At 38.7% G+C, this 12157-nt stretch overlaps 1 protein-coding gene across 2 annotated transcripts in view; it reads left to right on the forward strand.

Moving 5' to 3' along the window:
- The first annotated feature begins 1472 nt into the window (after nucleotides 1-1472).
- Nucleotides 1473-12157, forward strand: part of reck (reversion-inducing-cysteine-rich protein with kazal motifs) — a 59322-nt gene continuing 48637 nt past the window's right edge. For both annotated transcript variants that reach the window (XM_054623167.1, XM_054623168.1), the window contains exon 1: nucleotides 1473-1654. In XM_054623167.1, the coding sequence (XP_054479142.1) occupies nucleotides 1582-1654 (73 nt within the window). In that variant the 5' untranslated portion in view covers nucleotides 1473-1581. The remainder of the gene's footprint in view (nucleotides 1655-12157) is intronic.

The raw sequence follows: 12157 nt of genomic DNA on the forward strand, positions 1-12157 counted from the left end.
ATGAAGTCATGGTGACCACTTCTTTATTCACGACGTGCACGTGTTAAGTGCTCTGTGTCTTATAGAAGCTCAGTGGACTAGCAACGTTGAACTTGACACTTTATTTGAAAAGTCACAACATTACATCCATGAAACCTGAATTCGACCCATCCTTAGCATTAGGAGCAGTGAGCTGCTGTGAAGTGGCCAGCTTTCAGTGTCTTAATCAAGGACACTTCATGCGGACAGGAGGAGCCGGGGTTCAATCAGCCATAACCGCTGAGCCACAACCACATTTCATCCACTGAATTCTGGGATAGATTCCAGCTACTGTGACTGTAGATGGGATTTATCGCATATGGAAAAATGAACGAATCACCGCTTAGGTTTTTTTTTTGTTGAATGCTCAAAATATTACGCGATGTCTATGAAACAAAGCTTTTTCTTAATTAATAAATCAATTAATAAGAATAACACTTTTTCTTTGTTTCTGAAAAAATAATTAAATAAACTTTCTTGCAAACCTTTTTTGGGGGTTTTATTAATTTATTTTTAAAATATTTTCACAGTCCTGATTTTAGTTCAGTCTGTTAAGAAAAACTCTCCTCCTCCTAAAACTTACAGGATGTGTTCTCTAAGTATTCATGGCCAGAATTTTATTCTTATTTATTTATATGTGTATTATTGGTTTGATATTTGGTCTGACTAAGCGCATGCTCTAATGATCCAAGAACGTGTATACTACTACTTTGTTTTGCCAAAGAGATTTTTAGGGAAGCATAATTACGGCCTTGGATTATGTCGAGTGGGAAGCATGTTTTGAGTGTTGGGGTGGATGGTGGATGTACAAATGCAGATATTTTTAAAAAATATCTATCCAAGACCATCATTTACAGAAACACAAAAAAGATTCATTATGGTTTTAGTTGCCCCGAGCGCAAGAGCAGATATTGCAGAAAAAAAATATATTAATATGCTTTTTAAAGTTGTTTGCGCCTTATCTTGGTGTGAGCTACAGAGACATTTTAAACTGGATTATTGTTTATAAGCAAGTTTTTAGAAACTGAATGCACTGGTGCAGACATTGGATGACAATTCTTTGGTTCTCCATTCTTCTAAGGTGCAATTTGCCGGTTTGTTTCACGTTTCCTGTCTCTTTTTTATGTTATTTTTTAACTATGTTTAGGTTGTTGTTTTTTTTAAGTTTGTTGAGTGTGTTTTCATGTGGTGAAACTTTTTTACCCTGCCATCTTGGACAGGACATTTTATAAAAAAGTAGTCTATTTATGGTGTTCTTATATTCTTCCATCTGTTTGAATGAGTAAAAAAAGAACAGTGTGGATCGGTATCATAAAGCCTGAAGGGTGGTGGTCACCGTTAACCGGTCTCCTTCCCCGTTCTGCGCATGTCCTCTGCGCTCCACACACTAAACTGGAAGCTGTGGGCAGAGATAGAGAGACAGACAGAGAGAGAGGGAGAGAGAGAGAGAGAGAGAGAGAGAGAGAGAGAGAGAGAGAGTTAGCAGGGGATTCATGGAGCATGTCACAGCACCAGTGTTTTCTATGTCTTCTTGTCCACGATGCACTTTAGGATTTCAATAAGATGCGTGTGTGTTTCCAGATAATCAGTGTTTTCCTCTCCGTCAACTTTTACTGCCAGCCGCTCCAAGCTCAGGGTGAGTCTGTCCGTGCGTTTGATTTCAACCGTATGTCATGTGTCCATTATAACGTCTGCATCTTTAATGCATCTGGTTAACTTGCTGAAAAATGACAGAACGATGTTTAATTCAAGCCTTAAGCCATCTGTTAGTTGCACACTGCAGGTCGGGACTAACTTGTTGATTCACTGACAGCTGCCATCCTGTGAGCCACGAGATTTTTTGCTCTTAATGTAGTAGTGAGAACTTCAAGCCAAACTCCATTCACAGATCTTACAATGCCATATTCCCTTGCTTATTACTGCAGTTGACCACTACGCAGACTTGTCGCTACTATGTATTCTGAATCCTAAAAGTCCTCTGGTAAATTCGGGCATATGTATTTTCCAGAAACCTGCACTTTTTTTCCCCAATTAAACCTTTACATTTTATCTGGAAGTACACAGCGGTAGCTACCGCCCACCACGGAGAGTCTAGGTGTGAATTGACTGTGGGAATAACAGGGGGAAAACAATTGTAAAAGTTGCAATTTTTTTATCATGTACAGTGTATTTATTGCACGCCGAATTAAAAAAGGTGCGTCTTTGGTAATATCTCAAAGGTTTTAGTTGTGAATTTCACCTTTGTACCTTTGCCGAAAAGCAAAGGGACGATATCTTGAATTATTCCGTTATTGTAATGAACGCAACGTATCGCCTTAGCATCCTGTGTAGCGTTTCTGAGAACAGGAACATCTATCGGACGAGCCTTTGAAGTTTTAGTACAACTATAGCGTAGTTATTACACGCTTTTCCCGATCTTAACAATTGTGTCTGCTGGTAGTTTGTACTAGTTCTGAAAGTACATTTACTCGGTTCCTTGTGTGGAAAATAGCCGGGGATAGGAAAGAAACAGAGCTGACATAGCGGCTCGGGGGGGGAAAGGGAAAAAGGGGACCGTTACCGCGATGGCAAACGCCATGAACAATTCGTCCCGTTTATTCCTTCCTGGTTATTAGCCGATGCACACAGCTTCTAGGGTTAAATGCTAAGACATTACGAATCAGAAGGACCCGTTCTTCTATTCGGCATCCATCACATACCCTCAAAACGCATTTACTTCCATAAAATACCTAATGTTTTAACTCTTTGGCGAGTTATTCTCATATCATTCTCACTCCCCCCAAAAAAACCCGTTACTTTCGTAAGCACTGGCACAATTGCAGCAGAAAGTTATTTTTTAATTAAAACCATGTATTGATATGATATGAAGCCAAGGATTTAGTTCTAAACTATGTTTTAGTAGTTTTCTAAAGGTGAGAAAGACAGGAGACTTCGACGAAAAACTGCCTGCAGCTTTAAGTGCGAGTCTGGCTGCTAAAAGTTGCAAAATGTGTCTCTGTTAGCTTCTCAAGGTGCTAATTAATTATCTGCGACTTGTTTATTAGCTAGTCGGGCAAACACAGAGGTGTGTGTCGGTGTTGTAGGACAACTGCCATTGAAAGTGCTTTCACTTGTTAATTGGCCGAGTCAACATGGAGCTGCCCCTTTGCACTTTGTTGCTACATTTCTTTTTTGTTGAGCCATTTGGCGAGACGTCTTCTCAAGAGACCTTCAGCTGTTGCCACTCTTTAATATCAGTTCGGCTAATGTGTATCTTAGACTCCGTTAGCGGGTGTTTTTCACGGGCAGGGTTATAAATTGGTCTAACATGCTGGTGGGTAGGTCTTTGATGTTTCAGTCCACATGGGTGCAGGATGTGGATTTGCTCTGGATAAATATCACTTTGTATCATTTTTTTTTTGGTTTCTTCTGACACATCTGCCAGGAACTTGAAAGCAACATAGCTCTTTAGATCCTCATTTGGGATGCACATTGTCTCCCAAAGGCTTGTGACAGAAATAAAGGTCTCCGAAAATCCCCCCCCCAAAAAAAGGGGTCTGCCCTTTGGAAAATAATGGCTTTTTTTTTCCCCCAAGGTCTTCCCCGCACTTATTTTTGTGTGTAAAAATGCCATACATTCCATACTTCTCTACCGAGTTTTGTGAAAACTTTGTTTCTTTCATGTTGTGATTCGGTTATGGAGGCTAGCCGTGAGAGAATGCATCTGGAACCAATTTTGCCTCCTCAAGAGCAGAAGGGGAAGAGAAGGGGAGGGAGGGAAGTGAAAGGCAACCCCCTTTTCGTTCCATGTCCACTGTGAGCAGGCACGGCCCTGAGTCCCCAAACCTAATTATAGTTATGTGAACGCAAGATTAAAGTGCAGCATACAGAGTTCAATTTCTTTGCCATCCTTTGGTATAAGCAATTCGAATTGAATATGAAATATAAGGGTTTTTTTCCCACTGGCAATCCATTGCTGGTGTTTTGTCAAGGCTAAATATAAATTAAGAGAACTAAAACCCAGTAAACATGTGACATAGGAGGAATTTCATGGGATATTTAATTGTCTCAAAGAAGAAAAAAAAAAGTATTCTTCATATATTCTTTCTTAAGAAATACATATAACATGGTAGCCAAACCAGAAGATATCTCCATGAATTATAAAAGAGGTTATTGGTTTGTCAGGCCCAATAACAAGTTGGTAGTCCATATAAATAGTATAGCCCATAATTAAGAAAACATTTAGCTCCTTGCATTTCGTTACGTATATGTATATTGTATTTTCTTTTCTTTTTTTGAGTGAATAAGGGTCTAAGTAAGAAATCAAATTCCATGATTTACTCCGCTTCAAATGCTAATCCACAAATCTCACACAGTAGTATGGTTGTCATCACAAGTAATATTTCATCCACATCTGCACAAACATGCATACTAATCAAACGCACCTGCCAACTCACAACAAAGTATTGATGATACAAAGTTGAGATGGAATAATGTAGGATTATATTGTGGATCGTGATAAAAGACACTCAAGTTTTAAGATAGTGCTTAGTTTCCGTTATTAGGATAATCGTGAATATCGTCAATTGGGGGACTTGTAATAAGCTGTCAAGCTTAGTCTGGTTCAAAAATACATGTAAGAAAAGAAAAGACTCAATGGTGTCCTTTTTAAAAAAAACAACTATTCTTATTTATACAGAGGGACCTTAATATTTCTGTTTACCTTATATAAGATTGATTGTTTTTCACTAAAAAAGGATATGCACAAAAAAATTTGTTTTAAGAAAATGTGATAAAAAAGTTATTCCAGCAGTTAGTGGCATTTAAGGAGTTTTAAGCATTTTGATTATTATTTGGATAATGTCATGAATTTCAATTTCTTTGGGTAGAATTGGCCATAATGTTCCTTAAATTGTATTGATGCTGGGTGATTTTGCAGCTCCAGTCAATCTAAAAAGCTTCATTAATTGAGCTCCATATTCTGTAAAATATTAATTCTTTGTTGCTGTCTTCCGACATTGTCCTTTCAATATTCAAGTAATATTTCATTAATGTTTTCCATTTTTGGAGAGTAGGTGATTCCTTGTTTTTGCAATTTGAGCTTCTTATAAAGTAATGATTAAAAAAATTGCCATCTACTTGGGTACCTTATTTTCCAGTCATTTTGAAAGAGTGAAGTCGTTGGTTAAGATTCTACTTTACGATTGCATTTTAAATCCACCTTTCAACATTCCCTTTTAAACTTTATCACAGTACCGAAAGGAACATATTAGTGAATGACATATCAAACATTTATCCAAGGAGCTGGTGTCAAACTTTTGAATCTTTTATTTACTATAGTATGTTCTTGTCATTCATTTCTACTTAATTAACATCCCTCTGGCATTTTGTTCAATAAAAATATTCAAGAGGGAAAATAAAGTTAGCAAAGTCGTTAGCTTAGCCTGGTTGCTAAAATAAACAAGTTCCCACAGTTTATTCAAAAGAACGTACCTCAAAGGAACAACTAACTTAATCAGACACTTATTATATTTTAATTAATTCCCATGTATGCTGCTCAGAGTAATCGCAGTGACCGGTTCTTCTGCCAGCAGCACCGAGCTAAACGGGTAACGTTAACAGAGGTTACATTGACTCCCTTTTGACGATTTCAAACTCTATTCAGTGAAAATTAATATTGGGCGAAGATGAATTATAACGCTATCATGTGTTTGAATGTCACTGAGACAGTTGAATTTAATTACAGTTGTTTGAGGGAGATGTTTTCACATCAATGTAAAAACAAATGTTTCACTTAGCATACAATATTTTATTTCATAATCATTTGAAATGTGTGTTGAATGCGAAAAAAACAATATTGATGACAATAAAAAAGTAAAAGGATAACATTTAGACATCTGGTGTTGTGCTATCAATTATAGTTCAAAGAAAATCGGAATTAGCAGGTCAGACTTTTGAAATATTGCATTTCGGAAAAAGCCAAGAAAATTACAGTCTGTATGTCTCTTGTCAATATGTTTAATGTTCTCTGAATTCTTGGCTCTAGAGCTATTTTTTGTATGAGAAATAAGTAGAGGGCTATCGCGGGATAATCACATTTTCTGCTCATTTCCGGAAAGTCTTCTTCCATTGTCTATCATGCTACGCATACTGTATTTGGGATATTTATCTCTTTGTTTTCCCCCAAAATGAATAACTCTGTAAACAAATGCTTTACCCGAAGCACTCCAGGAGGAAATGCAATTAAGCTGTAATTGCTAGCAGGAAAACTTTATTTTCCATTTAATTTTGTATGGGCTATAGTTGGCTTGACCGGGTTGTGACCACATAGGTATCATGGATATTAAACAAAACAAGATTTAATTAATTCTATATTGATTTAGTTGTACAGCTTTTCCCATAATGCCAAAAATAGAACTGTGTTTGCTCTAGTTATTGTGCACAGGTAAAATACCAGACCAGGTACCCACGTAGGTAGCCTGTCCAATCATTACAAACAGGCAAAATGATATTATTAAATTGGCTTATTACAGTCCTGCAACAGATACAGTATTTGTTTTAAGGATATAATTCATTGAGTGCTTTCAGGATGTGATTTGGAATTTCAGTGAATTTAAAAAAAATATATATCAAAAAAGTTTTTGAAGATTACCAATCCACCTTTAAAATCTGTGCTCTATTCCAATACACAGTAAGTAGACTGTTGCTCGTAATGCTTAACCAAATTTTCTAGGAGTCAGCTCCACCAAGTGAACTTTTAGCTGCACTTTGTTAACAACGTAGCAAACATTCATAATATAGAGAGGTTAAAACCCTCCGTTTCCGGTGGACCTCCATGGGACCTCATTCCGAAAAAATTCTGTACAGTAGTTAGCGGTGAGAGACGGCATATTTTTCTGATTCTGTTTGAATTGCGCAATGAAATACACATATGATGTTTGTCAGTTTAAAAGATAATTCTGCACATCAATGATGTTCTTTCTGGTAGAGACAGCAACCTGTCAATCACAGTAAGCCCACCCTAAAGCATACCCTGCTTTATGGTCTATTTGACTCTAAATGGACCATAATTTACTAAATGAACATCATGCAAGACTTGAAACTAGAGATTGAGACCATAAACACATGTTTGCAATGTTTACTGAGGGAATAAATCAAGAGAGAAGTAGAGTCATTTGGTCATAGAATTCTATACAACCAGAGGAGTCGCCCCCTGATGGACATTAGAGAGAATGCAAGTTGTAAGACCCATTGGCTTCATTTTGAAGAACCGGAGGTTGCTCCCCGATTAAAACACCTGACTGATTGTAGCTGAAAAACAGTTTCCCCTCTTTGCCTCTCTCTCCGTGGCCATATGCCCCTCATTATGTCATTTCCTATTACACACACAGGATACATTTGATCAGGTCTGCGTCCTCCTTTGATTCTGATAATTGAATATGAAATGAGGGGGCAGGATAGACTCTACCATCTGGAGGGGTGTGTGTGTGTGTGTGTTTGACATCTGCTCTCTCTGATAGGATTCAGGCTTTCCGGAGGTTTCCTGGATGTGTGGCTGTTGTGTGTATGTTACCTAGTTTGCATCTGGTCAGCATGTGATAGGCCACTCAGGCTCCTTACATAACCATATACACACACCAGAAAGTGGAAAAACTTAACTTATAAATATAAATGAATAAGTCTTCTTATTTTTTTATGGATGCGATAATCCATTTACATTTATGCTGCAGTCCACAGTGGAGCAAAAGCCAAATTCTGATGAAAATCACAGATTAAAAGACATTTACTAGGAATGTAAATACAATGACCAACATAAACATCATTTCAGACACACACACTTATTCAGATCCTCTGACAAGAGTAAAAGCCGAATTTAAGGCCATCACAGGTAGTATTGAAACCAAGCAGTGTTGCTCCTCTTCCTTAAGTCTGCTCACGTCTCCCTCACAGATGTCAGTCCGAGGCGTCTTGCGGACCATATTAGTGCTGTACAGACAGCAACCTCCAGGTCTGAAAGTGAAGCCAACGCTGAAGTGCATTCAACTTGCATTTTCTCTAATGGCCTATTAGGGGACGACTCTACTTCTCTCTTGATTTATTCCCTCAGTAAACATTGTAAACACGAGTTTCTGGTCTCAATCTCTGGTTTCCGTATACGGCTCTGGTAGTCGTGACGAATACGTCCACTTCTTATACACTTATATGATTCTGTATCAGGAACAAGTTAGTGTTCCACTCATCAGTGTCTCCCAGTGAACACTGTCAGAAAGGCTGAGTGATGTTTCTTTTAATGACTCACGTCACCAAAGGTTAGTTCACTCAAAGATTTTACACAAATGACGAACTTGTGTGAAAAGGCCCAGAAATATTAAAAGGATACCCTGGGTGGAGAAAAACAATGATGTAGTTTATCTTATTATCTTTTTACATGATAAATAAAAGTGCATAGAGAGGGGGAAAAGACAGTTTTTCACCAAATATGCCCCGTTGATCCATTAATGCTCAGCTCCTTATGGCAAATCTCAACGAATCAATGCACAGGAAGTGACCTTTGACCTCCATCCCTTAAACTCTCCCCCCACAGAGTCTGTAGCGGCTCCGAGGAATGCAGGAAGGAGGGCAGTAGCATACGAGGGGCTCCTCTGCTCTCAGTAGTGTGGCTGTGAGCTCGGTTTAAAGTGGCAGGTGGGGGAACCCTAGTGGCCAAATCCACATGGACGTGATTGACGACCGTCATTACATTACATTACATTACATTACAGTCATTTAGCAGACGCTTTTATCCAAAGCGACTTACAATCAGTAGTATATTACATATCATTCACCCATTCACACACTGATGACAGGCTACCATGCAAGGTGCCACCATCAGACTCTAACTAACATTCATGCAACATCCAGTCCACACCGATGGCAAGCCTTCGGGAGCAACTTCCTATCGCTTAAGCAGGACCCTAAATTCTGCTGCTGACATTGTTAAAATACTTTCCTTTATGGTTCTCCGAAACCAAGACTTCCAACATAGGACATATGGGGCAGGACGCCTATAATTTGGGTGTTAATTATGCTAATTTCGAGACTTCAGTAATCTGAAATCAGCAGTGTTTGCTCAATCTGAAGTGGCACATACTCTTACAAGCCCACTGTATGCAACACATTTTCTGTGTTTTGAAGTTTATTTCATCCACTGCCACACCCTCCAGCCCATTTATTCATTAACACCTCTGCTCTTCAAAAAGTTGAATGCACTGAATGAATGAATCGATAGAAAAGCCGTTTTCTTTTAGAAAAGCCTTAATTCAGGGCTTTCCAAAACCTGCAAATGCCCAGAAAAAAAGTGCCAAGCCACACCGGTATGTCCACTCCTTCCTTCCACTGAAACATGCACACACATACAGGAAACTGGCTGGCAGGAAACCCAGAGTAAAGTTACAGTTAAATAGAAGTGGGGGTGCAGTGAAATTCCTCTCCTCAGCTGGCTCACGGTATTTCCAGGTTGTTTGTCGTAGCTGAAACAGTGATTTTTTTTATCCAGGCAGCTATTTTTAAAAGTCTGCATGCTGTGATAAGTCTGACTGGTAACAACAGAAAAACAGACACTTTCCAAGATTTACCATATCCTCACTTGTTTGTGTTATTCTGCTCTGTTCTATTACAGTGGGAATCAACAGACAGGGAACGCCAAACTCCTCTTTTTTGGAATGTCAACGATGGGCCGTTCTGTATTCAGTTGACTAAATCAATTAGACTGCGGTTGACTATGAATGCGTGCCGTAAATCACAGTTGGCTGTCAAGTAGCAGTCATGTTTAATTTGTTCATGATGTGACTGAGTTTAAATTGTGTACAGCTTCTTTTGGATTTAACATGTCCATCAGTAAACTAATAATAATGGAACATGTTGGGAAACGGGTTCATCATGTCCATCAATGTTCCCTCTAGGCATTTAGAAGAATGTGTCTGTAGCCATGGACGACCCGTGGGAAAGAGTTTGTCATTTGTTAATCGCAGTTAAAATTAGTGTTATTTTTTAATTACAAGAGCCGTGGTTTAAAACTTATTATTAATGTCCTAACAGTTATTTAGTCAGTGACCTTTACCCGGAATTGTTGCTTCAAACTCAGCTAATTAACATTAATTCTTTAGGAATAAAACTAAGCAAGTAATCTGTGTAAATTTGTACAACTATTTGTGATTCTATATAATCTGTGAATGTGCGAGTCCTTCACATATCTCGAAAAGCTTTTTGTTGCATTTTGGAGATGAGACACATTCAATAGTAATAGACTTTGATTGGAGAAATGAACAGCGCTCTTTGTATTAACAGGGGCGGAGCTTCAGGGCTCAGCGGGCTGAGGCGAGCAGGTTTTCACTGACTGCAGTTCACTTTTGCTGCTGAACGGAATTATAATTATCTGTAAACTCATATCTCATATTCCTGGACTACTTTATTGCCTTTTTATTATTACATTTATTACAATTATTACATGCATAATAAATTGTAAACTATTTGATTTTGCTGCAAATTATTTACTCAAATGTAGATTTTTAAGACTTCCTGTTTTTAAAGCTTCTTATCACAAATTGGCCTTCTTTGTATAATCCCTCGACATGTAAACAGTGATTTTATCAGTGAACTATTTCTGACAGTGACGTGATGGCCTGTGCCAACTTACTAAATCCAGAGGTGTACGACCGAGTGGCGCGACCACTTCCACAAGCCTACACGCAGGAATCACATGCTGTGATTCTGTCATTTTCTGGTGCGCACGCATCCCGCCGGCTTCACTACGGCGAGTTTAAACTAAGCTTCAAAGAGCGAAGGGCGGTTCTTTAGCAGCGCTTCCTGGGAGTCGAGCAATCGGCCCGCTCTGAAGGGGACACTCGTTACAAACAGCCGCTGTGCTAGTATTTTTCAAAATGTGAGCTAAATTGGTACATTTTTGAAAACTAGCTACGGGTACTTAGAAGTAGCTCAAACCAGAAGTAGCTTATCATGGTAGCCAACTAGCCTGGAGTTCACTCGGTAGAAAGAGAGGCAATTTAATTCATAAATTGGGGAAAAACCAGAACAAGCATATTTTCCATATATTGTATAGTAATCTCATTATAACTTCAGCTCTAATTTCATTGTAGTTCACAGCGAGACCAAAAAAATAAACTGATACTGATACAATATGAAACAGTTATTATTGCCTGTAGAAGTTGCACAACGTTGCATTCCCAGCTTCTCTGATTGGTCCACTCCACATAAACCACAGTGGTTTCCACCACAGAGCAGATATTCCTCTAGACCCGCACACATCTAGTTCGGCTCATTGATGGCTGCCAGCTGGCTGCCATTGGTTGACCAATTTTTTACACCACATCCATGTCGCCACTGAGATTCCGATTTTGGAGATAATGTGGAATTCTCATGCACTGCTTTGATTGTTATTGCCGGTTTAAAAGATGGCTCTTCTTGCTGCTTGTTTTTCTCTCTTCTGTTGAATAGTTGGTTATGATTCACACACTAAGATCAGCCACGGATAACGGCGAGAATGCCACTGATGTTTGTGGTTTGACACAAACTCAATTTGGCGCTGAAAGAAAAACAGTGCTAATGTGATTTGCAGGTGGGACTTTGAACACAGGCACAAAAGACTCAATTTACCTCCTCAGTGTTTTGAGTAACCCCCCACCCCATGTTCCCCCTAGAGAGATCTCAGACCTCATGCTGACACCTCCCTTATCAGTGGGAATAAGGAGTGTGTGTGTGTGTGTGTGTGTGTGTGTGTGTGTGTGTGTGTGTGTGTGTGTGTGTGTGTGTGTGTGTGTGTGTGTGTGTGTGTTGTCATAGGTATGAGAGGTTTATTAAATCTTAGCAGTGTTGTTAATGGCTTTAGGTCTAAATCTTGACATTTTAGAGCAAAGTATTTGAAATCCACACAGGATACAAAATAACAATAAGAAAATTACAATCATTTAGTTCCTAATGATTTGAATTGTGTGTTTTCTGTAAATAACCACCATAGATCACAATAACAAAGTAAAAAGATGTTGGTTTACATTGACTTTGGGATGGTTGAATTTTTGCCATGCAGTTTCCATGCCAGGTCTCTACCCCTTCAGAAGCATTTGTATTGACATTTTAAAAAAAAAAGACAAATACACCATGATTT

This window comes from Anoplopoma fimbria, chromosome 21, assembly GCF_027596085.1.
Source record: "Anoplopoma fimbria isolate UVic2021 breed Golden Eagle Sablefish chromosome 21, Afim_UVic_2022, whole genome shotgun sequence".
In the NCBI taxonomy this organism is placed as follows: Eukaryota; Metazoa; Chordata; class Actinopteri; order Perciformes; family Anoplopomatidae; genus Anoplopoma; species Anoplopoma fimbria.